The sequence below is a fragment of the Myotis nattereri genome, assembly GCF_964212035.1.
Source record: "Myotis nattereri genome assembly, chromosome: 16".
Taxonomy (NCBI): domain Eukaryota; kingdom Metazoa; phylum Chordata; class Mammalia; order Chiroptera; family Vespertilionidae; genus Myotis; species Myotis nattereri.
In genome coordinates, this window is record NC_138091.1 from 39,402,052 (window position 1) to 39,426,918 (window position 24,867).

General features: G+C 49.6%; 1 protein-coding gene across 1 annotated transcript in view; it reads right to left on the minus strand.

Annotated features, from left to right (window-relative positions):
- PRKCA (protein kinase C alpha) overlaps nucleotides 1–24,867 on the minus strand; it is a 282,419-nt gene that overhangs the window by 73,266 nt on the left and 184,286 nt on the right. The window contains exons 4-5 of the mRNA XM_081109906.1: nucleotides 6,107–6,218; nucleotides 1,432–1,560 (exon numbers count right to left, since the gene is read on the minus strand). Coding sequence (XP_080966032.1) covers nucleotides 1,432–1,560; nucleotides 6,107–6,218 — 241 coding nt within the window. The remainder of the gene's footprint in view (nucleotides 1–1,431; nucleotides 1,561–6,106; nucleotides 6,219–24,867) is intronic.

Sequence of the window (24,867 nt, forward strand, 5' to 3'; positions counted from 1 at the left end):
CCAGACACGAGTCCGACAAGGTAGGAGCCTTAGCCGCAGGGAGAGAAGCAGGTGTGGGGCCGAGGCGGGCAGACCGCCCCCCGCCCCCGCGCCCCCCCGAGCTCCTTGTGTGTCTGAGATGGGGAGTTTATTCACCATGCAGTCTGGACCGCTGGCTATATTTGGTTTGTTTCATAAGGTTATCCAGAGCCTATGAGTAATACCTCAAAGCCCTTTAATTGTCCCTGAATTCTTATCTGAGAGGACAGCTTTGGTTAGAAAATTTGCTTATTTTTCAAATAAAAAAATATGAGGATGTTTCCAAAAGTGAGCTTTCTCTGTAGCTCCTTCTCTCTCTTTTCCCCTTAAATAGACCCTTTTGGTCTCTCCCCGCCCCCCTCGCCCCACCCTTCCTATAGTATCTTCTGCTATTTGCAAGTCAATAACATTAAAGTTAGTCTTTCCATTTTTAGCATCGCTTATCATTCCTATACAAATGGCCACGTGACACCTTTGCTGCTCACATGGAGATGAGTGCCCTTGTCCGAGGAAAGGAGGTACGTGAGGGAACCCCCCCGAGCAAGGCCAGGAGGGCGACACCTGAGAGCCGAACCACAAGTCAACATGAGTGGCGCGTGGCAAGTACAGCAGGTATCTGAGGACACCGGACCGGTCCTGGGCCAGCGAGACTCCAGGGTAACTCAATCGAGTGTGTTGATTTGCCCAAAGTGGACGCGGGGGCCAACCAGAGGCCAAGCCAGGCTGCAGTGGAGCCCACGCAGTCACAGCCCCAGGAGGGAGTGTCCTGGCCCGTGGACAGGACTGCAGCCCCGGGGCCGGGCTGTTTGTAGGAGGTGAAGGTGATGGGCTCCTTAGGAGCACAGGGCGTGGAGTCAAAAGGCCTTGGTTCCCAGCCTGGCTCCTTACTTCTTCTGTGACATAGCAAGTTACTGAACTCTTTGTGCCTCAGTTTCCCTTTCTGGGAAATGACGCTCCTAACCGGGTGGTCGTGAGGACTAAATAAATTAATCTACGCCGAGTTCTCAGCATGATGCCTAACGCGGGGGGAAGCTGTTGTTACTGTCACTAAGATGGACTTGCCAGGTCATCACGCCTGACGCCTCCCCTTGCCCTAGTTCTTCTCACTCACAGCATTCTGCCTGATTGCCTTCCCCGCCCGCCTGTCGCCAGGGGATGCTACACTGGCCACGCTGTCAGAGTACCCCAATCCACACGGCAGTGACGACTCTGAATGACATTGAGCGTCTCGAATCCGCGTCCAGAGCAGTCTCCTGGGAGACGCGCTGATGGGGATCAGTGGCTCTGAGTGGGACCAGCTCGAGGCCACGACCAGCCCAGGTGTCTCGCCCTGCCTCGGTGTCACCCCGGCCCGCATCCGACCGCCCGCCCGCCGGGAAGCTGTGCGCCCGCCACCTCCCAAGCAGGCCTTACCTGTGACGTGGAGCTTTTCGTCGGTGACCTCCGCCTTCAGGTAGATCCGGCCCCTCTTCTCCGTGTGGTCCATCCCACAGAGGCTGGGCACGTTGATCACACACTGCTTGTGCACGTTCATATCGCAGGCTGCGGATCGAGAAGGCGAGGGTGAGTGAGGCTGGGCATATGGACCCGAACCGTCACTTGCTCGGTGTTTTGGTTGGAGGAGCGCAAGTGAAAATGAGACACCCTTTAACTCGATACTTTGTTATAATGTTGTTGGTGACATGGATACTTTGTTATAATGTTGTTGGTGACATGGATACTTTGTTATAATGTTGTTGGCCACATGGAGAACTGGGAGCAGATGTTCCTTACAGCACAGGCGTCCTGTGCACCACAATCCCCTCTAAATGTCCACACCATGTTGGCTCAGTCGTAACTGAAGCAACCCCCCTGCCTGGTCTTCTGTGACCGCTTCAGAGATGTAACAGGGCACAGCACGCACCGGGCAGTGCCTGCGGAGCCCACACGGATCCACACGCGACGGACACAGAGGCAAAGAACACGCACATTTTACACAGAGGCCACTTTCTGCCAGAGAATTGCTTATGCCTTCCCAGCTCACCACTTAGAAGGCATGAGAAGCTGTGGGTTGAGTAGAGGAAATTCATAGCATTTTCCTTTCCCAAGCGAACTCTGTATTTTCAAGAAGGCTTAAATGCATTGCTTTTGGTTTATTGTGTGTGTGTGTGTGTGTGTGTGTGTGTGTGTGTTTAAAGAACTTGTATTTGATATTTTAAACCTGACTTCAAATATTTAAATATTACTGCAAGTACAACAAATACACGCCTGGCATGATATGCCATTCCTTCCCGGCTGACATTTCGTGGGCGAGACGGGGGAGGATGAAAAAAAGACTAGTCATTGCAGCGAACCAGAGACACCCTGTGAAGAACCCTGTGCAGAGCACAGGCACGAGGCTGCGTGGAGGCGCTGCGGCCCCGGGGTCCCTGCACCGTCAGGCCCCGGGGTCCCTGCACCGTCAGGCTCCAGTCCCTGCACCATCAGGCTCCGGGGTCCCTGCACCATCAGGCTCCGGGGTCCCTGCACCGTCAGGCTCCAGGGTCCCTGCACCGTCAGGCTCCGGTCCCTGCACCATCAGGCCCCGGGGTCCCTGCACCGTCAGGCTCCGGTCCCTGCACCGTCAGGCTCCAGGGTCCCTGCACTGTCAGGCTCCGGTCCCCCAGGGGTGCCACGGGGTCCCTGCACCGTCAGGCTCCGGGGTCCCTGCACCATCAGGCTCCGGGGTCCCTGCACCATCAGGCTCCGGGGTCCCTGCACCGTCAGGCTCCAGGGTCCCTGCACCGTCAGGCTCCGGTCCCTGCACCATCAGGCCCCGGGGTCCCTGAACCGTCAGGCTCCGGTCCCTGCACCGTCAGGCTCCAGGGTCCCTGCACTGTCAGGCTCCGGTCCCCCAGGGGTGCCACGGGGTCCCTGCACCGTCAGGCTCCGGGGTCCCTGCACCATCAGGCTCCGGTCCCTGCACCGTCAGGCTCCGGTCCCTGCACCGTCAGGCTCCAGGGTCCCTGCACCGTCAGGATCCGGTCCCTGCACTATCAGGCTCCGGTCCCCCAGGGGTGCCCCGGGGCCCTTCTGTGACCTGCGAGGTGGAGCCATCATGCCATTTCGTTGTGAGGGTTGAATTTCAATTGGGTGAACGAAATTGCAAAAAGCATGGCGGGGGATGTCTGTGTGCTGGGATGGAGCCCGGAAGGCAGGATGATGGGCGCAGGAAGAAAGAACAATGAGCTGATTCATGAACGTGGTTCTGCACAGGCTTCTATTTCCAAAGTCACCTGTTCAAAGCCATGTATCTGGGTTAGCAAAGATACTGACTCTGGAAAGTACCTTCAAGCGCCTGGGAAGCATTTGCAACGTAAAGGAGACAAAGGCCACAGCCTCTGCGAAGGATCCGACCACGGGGAGGGGGAGGGAGGTGAAGGCGCACGGGGCTCTGTTCTGGTCGTGGCTTCTCCCATTAGTGGCTTTTATATCTTGGGAAGCTTATCTGCTCTCTGGGATTCCATTTCTTACTCTGCAAACTAAGAGGCTGGCCCAGACAAGTGGCTGATAAGCTTCTTCCCACCAAAGGATTACGATCCTACAACGTGCAGGCAGAGGGTCCTTTGCTGCAGAAGGTAAGGGAGGGGCTGGGTCCTGGCACCCACCTGCCTTCTCCCCTCCTCCCCCCCGGAAGGAGCACAGGCAGCCACCCCAGAGGCCTCAGGACTCCAAGGTAAGGAGTTTAACACAAAACAAAACAAAAAGCACTGGTTTCCAGCCCAGCCAGTGTGGCTCAGCGGCTGAGCACTGACCTATCAACCAGGAGGTCACAGTTTGATTCCCGGTCAGGGCACATGCGCAGGTTGTGGGCTTGGTCCCCAGTGTGGGGCGTGCAGGAGGCAGCCGTTCAATAATTCTCTCTCATCATTGATGTTTTTATCTCTCTCTCCCTCTCCCTTCCTCTCTGAAATCAATAAAAATAAATATTTTTTTAAAAGCACTGGTTTTCAGATTTTTTTTTTTTAAAAAAAAACCAACAGAACCCATTTTCCAATAAAGACTTAAGCGGAATCCTAATATGTAAACCAGATGAGTATTCTTTTATTAGCATATAATAAATTCAAATTTATACCATTTACTTATTATTAAGACATTCATGAACAACCAACAAAGCCCTCAGATCCAAACACATTTTGAAGCCAGCTGTGAGGGATGCTGGGTGAAGTCCCAGTTCGGCCTCAAGAACTTGTTTACTGATGCTTCTCGTTACAGTGACGCCGGACCAGAGCCCCGGCTCCTACAGAAGAGTGTGCACCAGCGGCAACACTGTCTAGCTCCCCGTTCCCAGGCCCGGGGACGCTTCGGTGCAGTGGATGCAGCAGGAGAAACCTGGCTACACATTCCTCTCAGTGAGTGACGCCGGGCAGCATCCGGTCTCCCACGCCACCCTCAACGCGTCAGGGCTGAGTGTGTCACACATTCAAGCACTCCTTTTTGTTCCAACGTTGAACGCAGTGACAAATGTACTTACAAATGCACCTCCAATGTGCACTTGCAGAGCCCTGAAAACCATGTCTTTGAGATCCCTGGGTTACGTTAGGCTATGAAATTCCACAGCTTGGCCCGGCTGGTGCGGCTCAGCAGCTGAGTGACGCCCTGGGAACTAGGACAGGGGTTCTCAACCTGTGGGTCCCAACCTCTTGGGGGGTCGAACGACCCTTTCACAGGGGTCGCCTCAGACCATCGGAAAACGCATATATAATTACATACTGTTTTTGTGATTAATCACTATGCTTTAATTATGTTCAATTTATAACAATGAAAATACATCTTGCCTATCAGATATTTACATGACGATTCATAACAGTAGCAAAATTACAGTTATGAAGTAGCAACGGAAATAATTTTATGGTTGGGGGTCACCACAACATGAGGAACTGTATGAAAGGGTCGCGGCATTAGAAAGGTTGAGAACCACTGAACGAGGAGGTCACAGTTTGATTCCTGGTCAGGGCACATGCCCAGTGGGGGCCGTGCAGGAGGCAGCCAACCAATGATTCTCTCTCATCATGGATATTTCCATCTCTTTCTCCTTCTCCCTTCCTCTCTGAAATCAATAAAAATATATTTAAAGAAAAAGGAAAGAAAAAAACTAATGTGATTTAAAAAGTTTTCCACAGCCTGCTGAAGCGGAGAACCCTGTGTTCTGAGAAACTGCCCATCTACTCTGTGAAGTTCATGTGTCTTTATTTTTATGTCCCGTGTTTGCTCCATTTAGGATACACATATTGCGCTCCTGGCCGAAATCACAGTCGTTAATGAATGGCCAGATGCTGGTATTCCCCTGACGCTTTCTTGTCTACTAGAAAAACAGACTTAGTCATTACCTTTCGTGTCCTCAAAGTATACACTTTTACCGAAGCAAATAAATAGTCTGGGAAATGCATCTCAACATATAGGAACTGTCAAAGCCAAGAGTTCCATAGCTGTTCTTTCCCCTGGTAGCCAGTGGAGATACACACAGAACAGGCAAGGGGCACGGAGGTGGGTGGCTGTCCTCACCCGTGGTCGCTGGTGACTTCATCCTAACTGAACGGATAGAAATTTGAGCCGCCCAGGGACACGCAGGGCCAGTGAACTTCAGTGAGATGCCACCCTGTCTCTTGTTTTCACTGTGGTTTCAGTTTAAGGAGAACCTCCTGGATTTTTCCACATCCGCCCACTCATTAGAGACCCAGGAGGACAGCGACCATAATCGCTTAGCTTACTCCGAAGCCGAACCAAACGCAGAGCGTGGAGTCTTTTTCCAACGCATGCATCTGCTTCGGGGTTTGACGCGTCTGCGTTTCATAGGGACTGAGGATTTCTACCACGAAAAACTGTGACAGCACCAACGTCGTGGATCAACTGGGTGCTTTCTGGGGTCCATAATGAGGCAGTGAAGTCGTTTAATAAGCCAGAACTTTGGCTGGGGAAAAATCCGACACTTTATTGGTCTGGTCTATACCGGAATGAGTGCTCCCTCTCGATGAGTTGGAGCTGAAACGTTACTGCACCCGATGCGCGCAGGGAACCCCGGGCCCAGGCTGGGAGTCTGGCCATGGGCTGGAAAAGAGAAGGTACTTACTGTCGCATTTCATCCCCTGGTGGATGAGCCCGTACAGCAGCGACCCGCAGTGGTCACAGAAGGTGGGGCTTCCATAGGTGTGGATTTTGAACTTGTGCTTGCTCCGGGGGTCCTGCGGGGAGAAGCAGCAAGGTTGCTCATTTTGGTCACAAAAGGGCACCTTTGTGGGCTAAGAGCCAAGGCCAGCACCCTTCCCCCGACTCCCCATTCCCATGTCGAGGTTCCAAATCGAACCAGGCTGGGATGAAGCCAAAAGAAGTCGATCTTAGTAAAGTGCTCAGATGGGCAAATCCATGAGGAGCAGTGCACACCTCTCTTTCTCAAGGCTCTGATGATCTCTCTAAATAAAAGCCGAAGCGACTGTTATGACCGAACGACCAGAACGACCGGAACGACCGGTCAACCAGTCGCTATGATGTGCACTGACCAGCAGGGGGCAGATGCTCAATGCAGGAGCTGCCCCCTGGTGGTCAGTGTGCTCCCACAGTCAACCTCCTGCGGTCCCTTCCCCTTGCTGGCCGGCCCCCAAAGGTGCTAAACCTGCTTCTGGGTTGGGGTTTTGTATGTAGCAGAGCAGCGCCCTTGCTGTGATCTATTGAAAGTCAGCCCTCAACACAAGGGTTTGTCTCACTCCCATCCTCTCCCTTCCCCGGGAGCCACCTGCCCATCCTGGTGGCGATGCTGCGGCAAAGGAAGGAGGAGGGAGGAAGGTGGGGAACCGTGAGAAGGCAGGGAATTGCGCGCTGGTGTAAGCACCACCCGCCTTGATAAACGTCAGCATTTCTCCCAGTTTTTCGCTGTATACAGACAGTCCTCGGGTGACGTCGGACTTGATGTATGTCGTTCCGTCGTTCCGTCGCCATCTCCCATTTATTTATTAAAAAAAAAGTTCCGTCATTTCGACGTATGTACATATGTGCTTTGTTTTTTATTATTTATTTACCACAAGTAAAGGTCAGGAATTGTTATCTTTCTTTTACATTTTTTTTACTGTTTCACTTCATTACTGCTGTGCATGTGCTCCATGTGAGTGACGTAGGTGCGTATGGTGCTTATGTAGGTGGGTTCCGACTTCGGGAGAAAATCGTGTTACGTCACGCCATAGGAACGGACGTCCGACGTAAGCCGAGGACCTACTGTACTTATTACCCTCATTCGACAGAGGTGATGGTGACCTTCAGAGTCACATGGCCAATGCATGTCGGAGATCGGGTTTGACCGCATCTGTGTCTCTGACACTGATTCCCACCCCAGGGTTTTCAGAAATCCACCCAGAATGAGGCTCTGGTCTTAACGTCTTTTAAACAAACGTCTGCATTCACAACACAATTTTTTTTTTTTTTTTGGAAACGAGACCACCACCTGCTTTGTGAATAAACTTTCACTGGCACGCAGGCATGCTCATCCACTGACATGTTTTCTGTGGCTGCTGCCTCAACACAAACCCAGTGAATGACCTTGGAGAGGTCATGCCCCTTATTAATAAAATAGAAAAAAGCCAGTCTGCCCAGGGGAGAGCCTGGAGCGAGGCGCAGCTTAGGGAACATCTAAGGGCTTTGCGACCTGAAAGTCCGTAAGCAAATACGAGAGGAAATGACTGCGATTGTATTTTCCTTGGAAGTGAGCCGAGGTGCCCAGGCTTCCCTCACTTCAGTGACCTGGGCCTGGTTGGGAAGGGAGAGGAACGCTAATAGCCCAGTCCTCCTGGGGATCGGAGTGGACGCCAAGGTGGCAAGCAGCCAGGGGACTTCCTCCAGGTCCCGGGTCCCGGGTTCCTGCCTCTGGTGGACACGGGCCTTCTGTGGCAAACGCCCACCCTGAGGGGTAAACTGTGCCACCTCCTGCCAACCCAGCTGGCTGTGCATGGATCGACCGTAGGATGAGGGCCTCTCCCACACACCAGAAAGAAGATGCAGGGGCATAGAGCCTCGTTTCCTGTCTCCCGGGTCGCAGCCAGTCTACACTGTGACTTATGGGATTTACAGAGAGCAACGGTACTAAACCCTCCCCAGGTTCTCGTCAATAATCACCAATGAGCACTGCGTTTTACTTCTGAGGGCCCCGATGTCCCCACCTGGAGCCACAGGCGTTGGGAGGGTGATCCTCTCTGAAGGGGCCTCTCACGGAGCCCTACGTGGGCAGGAGCGCCAGGGCTGCGGAGGATGCCAGGGGCGAGGGGAGCCACTGCTACACTAGAGCTTGAAATCTACACTCGATGATCCCGTTGATTCTGTCTTGCTTTAAAAAACCCCACAAAAACAGAAAACAACAACAACAAACGTGTTTTTACTTTGGAATAATTTAAGACTCGTAAGAATGTGCAAAAATAGTGTGGATGTTCCCATACACTCCCGCAGCCAGCCTTCCGCAGCGACACAGGTTACACAACCACAGCACGTGGCAAGACCAGCCCGTAGACACCGATGCCCTACCGTTACCTAAACGGCAGGCGTTAAGAGTTTCGCCAGCTCCTACATGCGTAATGCCAGTGCCTGCACTTTTATTAAGCAGCTTGTGAGTGAAATGCACTGTTTACCGCGTGAGGAATACAGTGATATCTGCTTGGTACATGTCACTGATTTATAAAATGCACAGCCCCTGGAATCTCACGCGAAGGGGTCATGGGAGGGCGAGTCTAAAGATGTGTCTGAAAAGTAGAATCAGAATGCTTTTCTCTACATTAAGGAAACACATACTCTTTCCAAAATTTTCTCATCAGTTTTTCAAAACAAAAACCATGTTGAGGCACCGGCTGCCTGAGGGCTCATACACGGTGCCGCCTGGCCAAGGACAGGGAACGGTGTGTCAGCTCTGGTGCCGGAGGAACAGGCGCCTCCAGGACATCACGTGGCAGGAGCCGCCCCACTGGCTCCAATGGGCTTTGTGACAGGAGGCTCCGTGAGGCCAGGGAGGCAGGGGGTGGGGGGGAGTGGCGCTGAGACTCAGGAGTCTCAGGTGGACAGGTCTCACTGGTCCTCGGGTTGTGAGCAGCCCCGTTTGATGGACGGGGCCTTCGAATGCCTTCCTACATCATAAACCTGGACCCCCATCCTTCGCTTGCGTGACCCCCAGGTAGCACCCAGGCTTCTCTCATCCTGCTGTGGCTGCTCCCTCTACCTGCCGGGACCAACGTGTGCCATGACCCGCCTGTGAAACACATAAAGAGGCAACAGTGAGGGCTGCTTCCTCCTCTCACTCAGGACGCCTCCCCAGAGGCCTGCGCCAGAGCCAACGTTCCTCTTTCCCCTGACCTCGCAGAGCACACGCGCACATGCACACACACACGCACATGCACACACACACATGCACACACACACACCTGGGGGACAGACACCGCAGCCTAAAAGACAGTTCCCAAAGCATGTGGCGGAGCTCGCAACTGGACCAGAACCAAGGCTGACAATGAGGTTTTAAGTATTAAGTTAATCTCCATTCGAGCTTCCTGGAAACCAAAGCAAAAAGGGAAAAGAATCACAGCAGGTTCCTCTGGGACTACAAAGCCCCAGGATGCAGAAATCTGTCTTTAACCCCCCCCACCCCCCCAGCATTGTCTCACACACGCTGGAACCTTCAGTACGTGTAAGGAACGACTGAATCTTTAACAAAGCATCCTTTTGTCCCTGCTCACTGGAAGGTTCTAGGTAAAGTTGCCTCCCATGTAAGCTAAGTTTGGCTGCACCCAAGGCCACACAGAAATGGCTGGCACACACACCCAGCCTTGACTCTTGCCGAGTTAGCAACATTTCCCCCTTTAGTGCGATGCAGGCAAAGCCTCCTCGTTCCGTCCCGGGCACTGGCAGCCCCTTATTCAGTGGAGCAGGAACCCTGCGGTCACAGGTCACACGCCTGCCAGCACAGCCTCATGAAAGTGGAAAACGCTCGGCTCAGATGCTCCGTCATATACACGGTCGGGGGAGGAAAAAGAGATTTTCGGCTAAACCAATGTTCATAGGCACGAATGAAGTCTCACCCACAAACCCGAAGCTAGACCTTTTATGGGGAAAAACAACAAACATTTCAAGTTCTGTGAGTCTGTTGCTAAACGCAGGGGCTTTGTTAGCCTGTGTTCAAAACATTCCTATCAGGACTTCCTAGGTCTTTCCTCATCAGCAATGCCACCTCCGTCACCATCACTGTACAGAGTGTTAAAAATAAACCCCTGGACCACGCTGCACCAAATGCTGATGCTGTGTGGGTCTTAAATTTCCTGTCTTTTTTTTTTTTTTAAAAAAATCATATGTCATATAGGTTTTAGGTGTAGATTTCTATGATACAAGATCTGTATATTAAGCCATGTGCCCACCACCCGAAATCAAATCATCTTCCATCTTCATATATTAGGCCCCCTTCAACCCCTCCCTTCCACATGTTTCTCTTAAAGGACCCAAATGGCTGTCATTGAGGGCTGGAGTTCAGATTTTGAGTTTCTGGACAAGTCTGTTTTGAACGGCGGGCGTGTGTGTGTGTGTGTGTGTGTGTGTGTGTGTGTGTGTGTATGGGGGCGCGCCCTGCGGTGTGACTTCTGCAACCGCCCAGAGCTCCATGGCTCCTTCAAGCTGCTCCCTCTGAACACCAAGGGAAATTTCCCCCACGTTCGCCATCTGACGTGTCCTCATGAATCACGCTTGCAAGCCAAGCCTGGGTCTAAATGTCACCCATGTGCTGACTACACAAGCAACACCAAAAAAACACTGCTGTCAGCGGAATCTGGCAACATTCCTGTGATGTTCAATTTCGTGGGAAGCAGGTTTGTATGTGTTTTTGTTTGTTTTATTAACTCTCTGCTTTTTTAAATTCCTACTTAAAATTTTTTGTTGATGTGAGACTATCACCCAAACCAGATCATATGAGCAGGGTGATTTTATGTGACTTGGGAACCATTATAGTTATTACACTGGATGGCATGCACTGAGCCAGGTGCTCACCGCCCGCCTCGGGCTCCCGAATCCGCCCGGCTGACCGTTCGGGCTCGGGGAGGGCACTTTGCCTTTGATTACACTGGCCTCATTGCATGTTGCCTGTTCCAAGAAAGAACTAAGGGACTTCCATGTCTGGTGACAGCTCACTTTTGCTCTTAATGTAGCCCTGTTTTATTCTCGTGATTAACATCCGCCTTCACAGCTGTACTAACTTGTCTAACCAGGCTTTGCTGGTAGAAAGATTCGTATAGGTCCTCTGCCAAGCTGTGCAAGGTGCTTTAATCCTTATGTCGACAAACTCTTTGAATAAAGTTCTATATAAACCTCTACCGGCAAGGCAAAGCTAAATGAACCGGAACATATTTACACCTAGCGATACTATGTAGCAGCTAAATCGAATGAGCTCAATCTTCCTGCAGCAACATGGACAGATCTCCAAGACATAGTGTCTCATGGAAAGAGGAAGCCATAGGATGAAACAGAAAATATAATGTCACTTACGTAAAAACAGGGTTAAATATAACTGCCAGGCGCAGAACGGTAACATAGCAGGACAGATATATAAGTAACATGCCTCCCGGGAAATGTGGGGACAGACGGGCTATGGAGATGGCAGAGAGAGGAGCCTTTAAATAGTACCTGAAAAGGTTTAAGTTAAAAAAAAAGAATTCATACATATCTCTGTAATCCACACTACCACGATGCCCACCTGAACATATGTGGTTATATTTCAACTGGTTCATGAGATGCCATTACAGCAGCGGTTCTCAACCTGTGGGCCGCGACTCCTTTGGGGGTCGAACGACCCTTTCACAGGGATCGCCTAAGACCATCCTACATATCAGATATTTACATTACAATTCATAACAGTAGCAACATTACAGTTATGAAGTAGCAACAAAAATAATTTTATGGTTGGGTCACAACATGAGGAACTGTATTTAAAGGGCCAGAAGGTTGAGAACCACTGCATTAGAGGGACACCCCAGTATGATGGGAGAAATTGGGGCACAACTGCTGTACCTGGTGATAAACGGCTTTGCCGATAGCTTCTCTAGCAATCTGCGGAGATCACTGTGCAGATATTGGTACTACCGGCCATCAATAAAGCTGCAATCTTAATGAAAAGCTCTATCATACAAAAGCTACATCTCCCTACTTGTAAGAAAAAGTTATGGTGTCACCACTTCCAGACGAAAGCATGACACGTGTCACTGTCTCATCAATTACAAAAAAAACTTTGATGGTTTTGTCTGAAGTTCTGATGTTAAAATAAGATGTTTAAAATGTGCAGATATTCAAACCACAAAGCCTATCATTTCCTAGTTAGCTAGCCCATTTCTTCATTTCATCTTAAAAATGATTCATGCCTGGCTGGCATGGCTCAGTGGTTGAGCATCGATCTATGAACCAGGAGGTCACGGTTTGATTCCCAGTCAGGGCACATGCCTGGGGTTGGGGGCTCCATCCCCCGTGTGAGGGTATACAGGAGGCAGCCGATCAATGCTTCTCTTTCATCATTGATGTTTCTATCACTCTCCCCCTCTTCCTTCCTCTCTGAAATCAATAAAAACATATAAAAATGATTCACTGTACACCTACGGTATACCAGGTGGTATGTCCATTAGATAAAGTTTCATAGCAATTTATTTTAGCACAAATCAGGCTTTTGCTCATTAAAGACCTCGTTAGCTCCAGGACCATAGTTTGGAAGGGAAATAAAACAGGAATACAAGAAGGATCTTCATTATGTAATGCCCTGCCAGTCCTGAACAAAGCTGTTTCCTATAAAAACCACCCAGGCCAAGTTTATGTGACTATCTAAGAACCAATCAGAGATAAATGGAGACATGTTTATTTGAGAGCATCCGAGATCCTATCAGCTTTGTTTAACTGAGTGAAGACAGAACGGGCCGTTGTTCCCGTGAGGAGCCTGGCCTGGCCTGAGGAGATGGTGTGGCACATGCTCAGAAGCCTCACGTTTGCTGCAGGTGGATAATGTGCCCCAGATGCTGCCCTTATTTTTGTCACGGATTGGAAAAGCCTATCATTATTTGCAAGAAGGCTGGGAGACTGCCCAGAAGCTGGCATTTATTCAACCGATTAAACCCAACAGAGGCGGTGGAAGGTGGATCCCTGTCTCTTTCTTGAATGCAACGTCCAAAGGGGCCCAGTTTTCTTCAGGTGCCTCTGATTCTTCCTGCAGGTCACTCATCACTCCCAATTAATCTCTCCCAGATAGCCACCCCGCGTAGCTATGTTGAGAGATATTTACTTCCTGACACCCAAGGATCTTTGCAACTATAACTTCATGCTTTATTTTTGAAAACATGCAGCCTATGGCAAAATATTCATCGCCCACTTGTTATTTTCAGTTGTTTATTCACATGTTCATGTATGCAGATATGATATTTTCATGTATGCAGATATGATCATACTTGTTGTAACAGGATACAGTGCAGCAAAAAGGAAAATGATATGTATATATAAATGTTTTGGTTATGTTTCATTCAAGAATGATGTGTGTGCATGTGTGTGTGTGTGTTTTCTTAGGAATGATCTTAAATAAACTAGCTCTCTAGTTTTTTCTTAAAAACAACAACCTAAGAGCTCATCTTAAACAAATTCCCATGCTGTTAACTATAAAGCAGGATCACATTTTACTGTGTGATATTTCATCACAAGGATGCACCATATTCCTGGGCATGGAGGTGATTTCCAGTCTCCCTCGTACAGGCAACGCTACCCACCTGTCTGTGCGCCCACACTGCACGAGGGGCTCATCAGCTCTCAGGACAAAGGCCAGAGTGAAGATCTGGGCCACGAAATAAACAGAAAAGACTGAATTTAAAAGCTCCCCGTCCACGACAAGCCGGGGGTCTGGTTCTGATCAAGGCCGTCTGGTTGCTCTGGAGAAGCTTGTCAGTAACCAGTTTCTATCTCGGCTAACCAGTGCCTTTTAACTCCTGGTCTGGACTTGGTTTTTGTGAGGTGCAGGCGTCTGTCTTGGAGTTTGGCTGCTCCCATGCGCTCCGTGCCTGCCGAGAGCCTCCCCCAAATGATGGCTGACACCGCCTTCCCTCCCCCGGCCTCAAGAAGTGACAGTTCTTTCTCATGATGGCTCTTCGTTTCTTTGCTAAGACGGGGAGCTGAGCAGCAGTGAAGGTTCATCTGTCAGTGAAGGACGGCTGGGCTGAATCCACACGGCAGCCGAACATCTTCCGTGTTTTTAAAAACCCATTCTTTTCGCCCGCTGTCGTCTCTGGTGCTTAGTCTCACACGGATGCACTGGGCTCGGTGTGGAGATGGGACTGGTGAGACACTCACCTTGGCCTTCCATCATGCAAAGCACGGTCACAGGTGCACCTGAACTGTCCCCTCCTACCTGCCTGTTGTGCGAACTCTGCATTTCGCTTCCGCAGTTTTCACCAAGCAGCTCTGCGCTGGGCTGCTGTGTGCCGGAGAGTCTGGAGCACCCACAGGTGCCAGGCACACGCGTGCCTCTCTCTTCCTCTCTCCCTAAACAACAGGAGGTCACGCTGATGCGCTTTCCTCCGACTGGGACTTTCAATGCATCCTAAGCAATGCCTCCTGGAGCTCAGCCTGAAGGACGGCAAAAACAGCACTTGCTCAGCTCTCTGTGCCTCCGAACCGCGTCGGACACCTCCGATCCTTCATCTTAGACTGCGGTTCTGTTTGCACAGCTCGTGTGAAACACGGAAGCTGGGCCTTAGGGTGGCAGAAACATGCTATGCACATTTGAAATTTGTTTTACTGTTTTATTTTTTAAAAAGCAAAACAAAAGCCTAACAAAAATATCACTCAGGGCAGGCTCAGATTTCTACTTGAAGCAAACAGTGGTGTCACAATTAGGGCGGAAATTCAGCGCTGCCTGTCCCGCCCAAGGGTTTCGTCTTCAGTGCTTCTGTCCTCTCTGCAGAGGGGGTGCCGTTAAACTGCATTTGTGCACGTACCTCTACATGCTGTTCTTTTTATTTGAGGACACAGAAATAATGTGAGGGCGAGTATTCTAGAAAACAACAGTATTCTTTCCTCTATTAACTGGCTTAACCTTAGAAAAGTCAACATTTAAAAGAAAAGTGGGCCCTAGCCAGTTTGGCTCAGTAGGTAGAGCATTGGCCGGGGGTCTGCAGGGTCCCAGGTGTGATTCCTGATCTGGGCACATGCCCGGGCTGCAGGCTCGATCCCCAGTAGGGGGCGTGCAGGAGGCAGCCAATTAATGATTCTCATCATTAATATTTCTCTCTCTCTCTCTCCCTTTCTCTCTGAAATCAATAATAAATGTGTTTAAAAAAATAAAAGGGAAGAGGAAGTGTAACAAAACCAAATGGTAGCCGTGGGCCCCTGTAACCAGTTCAAAGGCCGCTCCACAGCCCGCTGCTCCGCCTGCACACACAGGGATGGGAAAGGCTTCCAGTTTACCTGCTCGTCCATCCTCCCTCAGAGGGTGCTCTGGTGCAGGAAAGGGGGTCAGAAACACTTACTGCTTAGCTCTCGAAGGGCTTGCATTACTGCCTGTTACCTTGTGAAATGGCCCTGGAGGGTCATGGAGGACAGGGCGAGGTGAACCATGAAGAAACTGAGGCCCAGGAAAGTGATTTAAGCAGGATCCAAAGCTGGTAAGTGGCAAAGCCAGGATTTCAACTCTCGCCTTTTAACTCAACTGATGGGTCCGACCCTACTGAACTAACGGTGGGCAGACTCAGTAATGTACTGGGCAGAGGCTCGTTCTGGTGTCAGGATGAACTTGACCCAGAGATGCCCAAACTTACTTCTTTTAGAAGACCACTTTCCTCTGAGGACAGGACAAAAGATAACATATACAGACGCAGCCTGTATATCACGAGATGGGAATGAAAGGTAGCAGCATCTCCCACCTTCAACATCTCTAGGTTTCCATTCCTACTATTGCCCACAGGTCCAAGCCAGAGCAGAAAAACAGATACTTCTTGATTCCTACTGAGGGGAACAGGTGAGGTCAAGGGCCGCAGGTCGAAGGGATTTAGAGGCGGAGAGGGCTCCTGCTGCCACAGCCGTGCCAATGAATGTGGGTTTTGGAGCCTGCGGTCCTCTTCTTGATACAGTCTGTTCCCGAGAAGTTAAGTCAGGCCGGAATCTGACTCAGCCTCCAGGATGCGAGCTGCTCAAACAGTCTGTTCTTTCTGGAAGATCATTTTCTATGATCCTTTATCAAGTCCGCAGCTCTTGACAGCTAAACCGGTCTAATTGGCCTCTGTTCGTGGATGCAGATGGAAACGGCGACAGGGAAGGTAGTGTGCCACATAATTCACCCTGGGAGACTTTCTCACGGGTCTTGAAAGATGAAAGGTTTGTTCATCAGAGAAATTAACGATGCAGCCCCCCAGTGTCCAATGGGACCTCTGCAGAGACAGGACTGTCTCGTATCTGTGTTGTCTTACAGAGTAACCACCAGCTACACGCAGAGAACTTGAAATATAGTGACTTCTACTAAGGAGCTGAATCTTTCCTTTTAAAATATATTTTTATTGATTTCAGAGAGGAAGGGGGGGGGGAGAGAGAGAGAGAGGAAGAGAGAATATCAATGATGAAAACAATCATTGATAGGCTGCCTCCTGCACACCCCACACTGGGGATCGAGCCCACAACCTGGCCATATACCCAGACCGGGATCGAACCGGGACCTCCTGATTCATAGGTTGACGCTCAACCACTGAGTCATGATAATGGGGCAGGAGCAAAATCTTTAAATTTTCACTTACTTTGAAGTCACTTAAGTTTAAGCAGCCACCGATGGCTAGTGGCTACCATGAGGGACAATGTCTCTTCCCAGAGATGCTGTGTTTGGACCTCCTTTCTCCTCCTCCTGAAAAGGGCCACGATGGCTGGGACAGGCGGGAGGGCTTGTCGGACTCTCTGCAGCTAGTGGGCAAGTTGGGCTGCTCATCTAGATAAAAACATCTCGCTAAGGTCGAGGGTTAAGGATGGGATAATCAAGTGCGAGACACATTGTCACCTGTTCAGGAACACTGTAGAAATGTTAACTGATTTCAGTGGTGAACTTACACGGCTAAGAGGGATGACATAGGTTTTCTGGTGGGAAAGGGGAAGGCGTCACCTTCTCTCACCAAAGAAATGAGGCGGCAACGCTCTCCCCCCAGGGCAAGAGAGGAGAGAAAACCCTTCCTTGTGTGTCCTTCCGTTCTTGTTGTTCTTGTTCTCGTCTTGGCTGTTAAACTTTCTCACCAATGAAGTTTCCTGGGAAAGGTAAGTCCTCTCCGGTTTATGGAGCTGATCTCCCGACAGGCCAGGGTCCCTTTGACATTTCATCTCCTGGGGATGTCAGTTGCCCACGTTAATGTGTGAAAACCATGGTCCTAAGGGGAGACAACCACGGGGAGTCAAGTCTGATTACGACTCACATTAAAACGATTCGGTTACACGGCTATTTTGTCCTTGAGCTCTGGTGAAAAGGAGTGAGCCGTCTTCGGGGGCAGGGATCTGTTCTGCCGGGCTAACGTTTTGGTGGTAAACACATCTGTTTGTAATGAGCTTTCCTCTGTTATTGTTAATTTCATTTCTTAGATTACAGATGGAGACGGCCACGTGTGCATGCAATTAACTATGAGCAGCTCACTATTCCTGAGAAGTCTGTAGGCAGACAATTGTGACGACTGTTATTAAACCTCTCCCTCTCTCTCTCTCTCTCTCTCTCTCTCTCTCTCTCTCTCTCTCTGTTTTAAGACCGCTTTCTTTCTTTCTTTCTTCTTTTTTTTTTTTTTTAAAGACCCTCTTCTTAATGTAGACTCTTTGCATTTAGTTGCAAAACCCTGCTAAGGTTTAGCACTACACAGGCATCTGAGGATCAGAAGTCACTCTGACACAACCAGGCACTCTGCTTTAGATGTAATTCTCCTGGTCACATCTGGAAGTTGTATGCGGCTGGAGTGGGTATCCGCTCTTATCCTTGCTGCTCCCTGAGGTTTCCATGACATTTTCTAAGAAAACACGTCAACACAAAGATCGGTTACGGGTATTTGTCCTGCAAAGTGCATCCTCCTCCTTCAACGAAGCATCTATTTTTAATGTTTCCACTTAACCCTCACCCCAAGGATCAAAGGCTTTGTAAAGAAATCTGGTTCTGATGAAGAGGGGAAAAGGGTTCTACCAATTTCCTACATGGAGCCCATGATCATCCTGCTTGAATGCTAAGCGATCACAACCGGTGGTAGAGTTTAATCGATTACCCTGGGCTTTGCAGCAGTACATTTAGAGCCAAGTATGTCGGTAAACATAAAGCAAAGGGAGGAAACTGGGGTCAGCGGGTCCTTGGTGAAGAAATAATTTTTATGTAAATGCCTCAATGGATAAAAATCATGATTTCGATGCACTTCAAAGAGAAATATTTGTAGACATAACCTGAATCGCAGAACTGTCATCAAGAAAATGCCATGTCATGCAACTCAAATACGCGGCCATTCCTTTGGGTCGACCCTGTTGGGTCTCTGCAGCCCAAGGCCCCAAGATTCCACGATTGGGACAAATCCATTAACCCAATGTTTCAGGAGCCTCCTTTCTTGATGAACTCGGGGTCCACCGAGTCCTCTCTATGGAGCCAGGCTATGAGGCGTCCATATGCTCGAGAAGGAGGTGCAGAGGCCAGCTCTAAGCCACTGCAAGCGCCTAGCGCCACGCGGGCTGACGAACGGATAATGACTTATTTCTACCCGATCGCCAGAGGACAACTTCATCCTGGAACTTCAGCGCGGAGTTATTTTCGGACGCTCCATGCTAAAATGCACTCCAACCCTCAAGGCTATTTTGTTAGCTGAGAGATGGAGCTAGTTCCTCTTACAAAACATGCAGAGAATAAAGGGAAGAATTAGGAGAGAGGTTCAGCGGGAATGGTGCCTCTCCAGGGAAACAACTGTACGCTTCCTGTGGACAGCTGGCGGTGCGAGAGCGGCACAGGGCACACGCCATCCAGCGTCAATGGGCTGTGGAAAACGTGCTCACTTTGACTTGTTAGAATCACTCGGTTTCCATTTACTGGGGCCTGAGTGCCTTCACCCCCGCCCCCACAGCAGACATTATTAGATACCTAACCCACATCGATTCCTTTTTCCCCCACTTAAGCAGAGATCTTTGGTTTTTGTTGGACTGACAACATGTCTAGCTAACAGAATATGTAAGTAACCATGTGACACAGCTCTGGTCCATCAGATGTAGACACAGTCTGCGGCTCACTTCTAAACACGTCCTACTGTCCTGTTACAGGTGCTACTCCCCCCCCCCCCCCCGCGTTGCTTCCCTTTTCCATCTTCCTACCAGGAGGTGGAATAGTCATTTGATGATCAGAGGCAAATCCTCTTCCCTCTTTGGACATGAAGCCTTTTGGCAACTCTCTTAAAAAGGGAGTTGGATTTTTATTTTTTTTTCAGCATCTCAGGAAAACAGGCACCAGAGGCTGTCCAATGAGTCACTGAGCAGTTTTGTGGCTTTTACCCATTTCTTCACGTTCCCACCGAATCACTGCTTCTTTCTCTTGTCGTTTGCTGTTTATATGACAGAGTGACGAAGCTCACCAAGGGAAACCTGCTTTGAAAGCCGGGTAACCCTTCTGCATTGGTCAGGCTTATGGACCCGAGTTAACCATGACTCCATTGTGGCCACTTACGGGAACACGTGACAGTGTGGCTTACTGGGAAGAAATCTTTAATTCCTCCCCAAAGCCTGTTTTCTTCAATGCTTTGGGCTGTTCCTAAGTAACAACTACCCACATCTCAGTCTAACCCCCTCCATTCCTGTGTAACCTCATAATGAGACAGGAAAGCAAAGCCAAGGTAAAAAAAAAAAAATCATAGTTTTCTGGACATTATACAGGTAGCCTCACTCCCAGCTTCCTTCTTTCCTTCCCTCCCTTTTCGAGGGCTAAACGAGGCTACAACAAACTCCTGGAAACATCTGCTTACTGAGGTTTTGCCTTGAGACAGAGTGGGGGGAAGAGAAGGAACTGATTTCAACACAGTTGAGCTCTGCCAAACCCTGTGGCCTCAAGAAGTTTGCACAGCCTCGCGACCCCTCAGAGGCCTTGGCTCTGCAGACGAAGATAATGATATTCATTGGAGGGGCATGATATGCCCTTCTGTTGCATATACAAAGCAGCCTTAATGGATATTTTAAAACATTTCCCACGGGGAAAATAGGCCATGTGAAAATGCCAGGCTTTCAGCTGTCACTTCCTCCCAGGGAAAAAAGGAAAAAGAAAAAAGCCAACAGGCCTCCTTAGATGAAGACGGCGATTGCTCTCGCTCTGAAAGGTCAAATGTTTCTGCCTCCACCCTGGGCTTCAGGGTTTCCTCAAATCCACGGCCACGCGGAGGGTTAACCTCTGCCAGAGTCACACCCCAATTTAGACCAGTTCACACAGGTGACCAGAAAGAGGGCCACTGAGGGGAGACTCCTATTAGTTTCCCTTTGCAAGCAGCTCTGGCTTCCATGATGCCACGGTTCAGGATGCAGACTCAGGGACAGCCATTTCCAGGAAGAACCCATCCTTTTGCCATTTTGCCAAGTTATTTTCCTAACCCTTGCTCCTTCAACTGACTTGGAATACCAGAGAAAACTGTCATGATTTTTTTAAAGTCATAATAATAGGTTCAAAAAATAACCTATTTGTTTTACAAATAAAATACTTGTAACATGTATATAGAGAGTCTAGGTCAAGCAGTCAAACTCAAAGGCTAAAACGTACCTAATAAATGAGGCATGTGGCCCGTGGGCCACGAGTTTGACATGTTTGGTCTAGGTACAGAGCAAAGATTATAAACATAAACATTTAGGGAGGAAAAAATACATGAGAATGCATGAATGAGCAGCTAAATGATGAAGTTTTTTTAAAAAAATATTTTTTTATTGATTTCAGGGAGGGAGAGGGAGAGAGAGATAGAAACATCAATAATGAGAGAGAATCATTGGTCAGCTGCATCCCACACTGAGCATGGAGCCCGTAACCTGGGCATGTGCCCTGATTGGGAATTGAACCGTGACCTCCTGGTTCATAGATCAATGCTCCACCACTGAGCCACCCCTGCCAGCCTAAATGATTACTAACCATGTTTAACGTGTGTAGCAAGGTCAGGACTCACTCAGTAGTGTACTGAAAGAATAAAGTTACCCTTGACTTAAAAATGAATGTAGCACTTCTGCGCCTACGTGAACAGGTGACCACATTGGGCCAACTAAACTCTCATGACACGGTATGTTTCTGCCACCAAGAAGGCCTTGAAAAATCAGCCCCGGCCTCTTAGTCTGATAAAATCTCAACGTTGGTTCAAAACAATGCCAGCTTCTTTCCCACTGTAACACAGAAGTCCCTACCATACTCGATGGTCCATCAAGGTGCCTTATTTCCAAAAGTCCTTCATCTTCTTTACAAGGATTTGACAAAGGAAAGGCTGTTGGTCCTCAGACGGTTCTATGGAGCTCTGACCCAATTTCAGTATGGATTCTAAGAGATGAGGGTGAGCAATGTGCCCATCTGTGGCCACAGTCGGGAAGTTGCCCACCAGTTTCTTCCATCTCTGGATCCCTGGGTTTTGAGAGCGGGAGGCAGAGCTGCCTACGGTTGATGGGGCTCCCAGCCAGTTCCTGCATAATTCACCCAAATGAATGGAACAGGCCGATGAGGCATAAACTCTGGCCTGTTTCTCCTGGTTCATCATCAGATTTGCTCTCTGTTTGATCTCAGTGGCTCTGGGATGCTCCCTCTTTGAGACCCAGGAAGCTGGTGTAAGTCAGATAATGACAGGAGACAGCTGGTGGCAGATGGAGTAGGGTCCTTCTGAAGAACAAAGCTGGGCTTTAAATCCCGCCAATGGGCCGGGAGAGGAAAAAATCCCAAACTAGATTAAAGATGAAGAAAAACAGCCCATGCCTGGTAGGTCAGAAGACATGAAACAGCCCAGATAGTCCACATTTAAAACTCTCCCGTCACCCTGTCCCTGTCGGGCCCTGAGCTGACATGGCACCTGCCGCCTTTCATCTGGGGCTCCTCACAGGTGTCATTCAGAAGAGACGGAGAACAGACAGGCCGCACTGCCTTCTGTCTCATTTTTCCAGAGCCTGTTGTTTATTAATGTTCTGTGTCGGCCAGAATTATAAATGAGGAACTTAATTTTATTCCTTTTTTTGGTTAATATTGTGTGCTGTTCAGGCCTGTGTCCTGAACCTGGACCTCCCCTGCAGCCACAGGAAAGCTAGAACTCCTGCTCCCATCAGGAAGCGGACCGGCCCCACCGTTAGGCTGCGTGGAGCTCCCAGGCTCCCGAGGGCTTCTCCTGGCCCCAGGCCCCTCCCGCCTCCTCACTGCCTAACCCTCCAGCCACGCTGCTCTTCTTCTCCCAGTTGGATTCCTCTGGAATATAAGCTTACGACATTTACCACGATTGTTCACTAATTAATTAATTGTGTGATCAAGGCTCAGAGCAAATCTGTCTCATTAAAGAGTAGACTCCACCCAGTGGTTTTTACCATCTTCAGTAGCTGGGGACGGATGTGCCTCTGCATGTAACAGCTCCAAGCCTGGTCTTTGCATAAGTCACCAAGGTGGATGGAACCAGCCATCAGGCCTTATTCACCTGTGCCCCCCAGTGCTGAGCACAGGGCCTGCTCAAAGGCATCTGAAAAATGAACTGAAGAGATAAACGAGTAAATCGATCTCAGTGCTCTAAGGGCTCTTCATGATTTACAGTTAAAGGATTTACATGTTTTACAGTTAAAGGATTTGCGGAAAGATCCTCAGCTATCTGGTGCTGGGGCAGAATTAGAATCCAAGCCTGATGGTTGAATGTACAATGCTTTTTCTGTCATCATGACTAGGGTGGAGGTGACGGGGCAAAGACTCACACAGCTACTTAAATGTGCTAAATTAAGTCCACATACTATGGACTGTCTATATTCCACAGAACTAAAATTCCTGGACAATTAGCAAGTAATGATTTGCTAGGGGCCAGCCAGACTTTCTGCTTGGGCCCCCAGGAAGGGCTGTGAATTACAGAAAGATATGTCTATTTTCTTGCCATCTAAAACCAGGATCCAGAGCAGTGACGGATGTCCTGTCGCCTAAAACCTCGCTCGGCAGAATGGCTGAGCACTTTTCTTAGTTCTGGGTCTATAAGTAAACACTCAAAGTTCAAACCCAAGCAGTGTACAGGGACCTGGAGCTCCAGCCCCTGCCCCGATGTGCAGGCAGGAAAGGGATTTCACGTAAACCCCAGATGGGCACAGGGTCCCGACCCCTGGCGGGGGGCTCTTCTCATTGCACTGTGATGCGAGTTTTAGTAATTATAGTTTGTGGATTTGCTGTAAACTGGAGGCAGCTCTACCAAAGCGTTGCTTTATCTCCTAGAGCAGGGGTGGGGAACGGCTGGCCCTCGGGCCGTATAAGGCCCGAGAAATCATTTGGTCTGGCCCTGCCAAGGCATTAGGGTGAGTTAGTTAAATGTCTGACTAAATATCGCAGGCTAATTTTTAAGTTGATAATTTGTATGGCCCACGAATGATGTTATCAATATCCAAATGGCCCTTGAGGTTCCCCACCCCTGTTAGAGCATACGCAGGCCTGGAAGGACCAATGGCTACTTCGGGAAATGATCAAAATGGAGATGCAAATCACTGCTTTCCTCTCAAGTGGGGAGCACAGGCAGTTCTCTAACTTACCAAAGGGTTGTCGTAAGAATCATTTGCAAGGCTGTTGTTCTAGAGCAGGATATTTTCACCCCAGGGCTACAAATGTAGGTCACTTCCCAGATCAGACCCTCAGTCCCAAAGTGTTGTCTTCAGAGCCCCGAGAATATAACCCCATCAGAGCAGAGAATGCTGGTTACCCATCCCAACATCCATTCCCTCTCTCCTGCCTGGCAGAACCTCCGTCTTGTCTTCACCTGGCACACTGAGATCTGCAGCGAAAACATTTCCCTAGCAGCTAAGTGTGGCCTTGTGACAAGTGAGATAAAAGAGGAAGTGTCATGTGGATTTCCTGAAAAGCTGCTTGAGGCAGGTCCTTCAGCGGGGAGACGTGCCCTTTTGCCCACCCGTGGCATGCGGCATAAACACGAGGGCTGGAGCTCCCGCAGCCACTTTGGGGCAGAGGGGACTGTGCATGGGAGCCAGGGGCTCAGAGGATGCAGCAGAGACACAGCCTGGCTCCTGACGATGTGGCACTGCTTCCTAAGCCCTGGCCTACTTCTCTCCGTGCGCTCTTCACACGAGAGAGAAACAAAGGCTCTTATTGTATCTGCTGTTATATGGGGCTTTTCTATGGCATACAGCTGCATGCAATTCTTAACGGATATGCCCGTGAATAACAATGTCTTTATGGAGAATTGGGATGTCTGCAATAGCTCTGCCCTAAACCCTCTCTGGCAGGATGACAAAACAGGGCACGCACAACCCTCCAAAACAGCCAGGAAAAAACACAATAGTGGGATGGACATTCATGGACTGCGAGAGAAGACGTTCCTGTCCTCTTCAATCTACCAGTTTGTGGTGATTTGCTGCAGCATCCCTAGGAAACTGACAGCCTGGGAACAGACTTAGAGCATCAAAGAGCACTGATGATTGAAAGTGTTTATAATCCTGAGGTCCAGTTCTGTGTCTCTGGAAACTCTCTCTCCTGCAGACTGCTGTGCCTCTGACCTCGAGGGTCTGTTCCTCCCCACCCAGACTGTGCTGGCCTTGACTCCACTCTCAGGAGCCTGCACCTGGCCGAGGGCTCTCATTAACGGTCAATGCTCTACTTACCTTGTTGTGGTGTGCTGGTGATGGAGGTGAGAAAAGTCG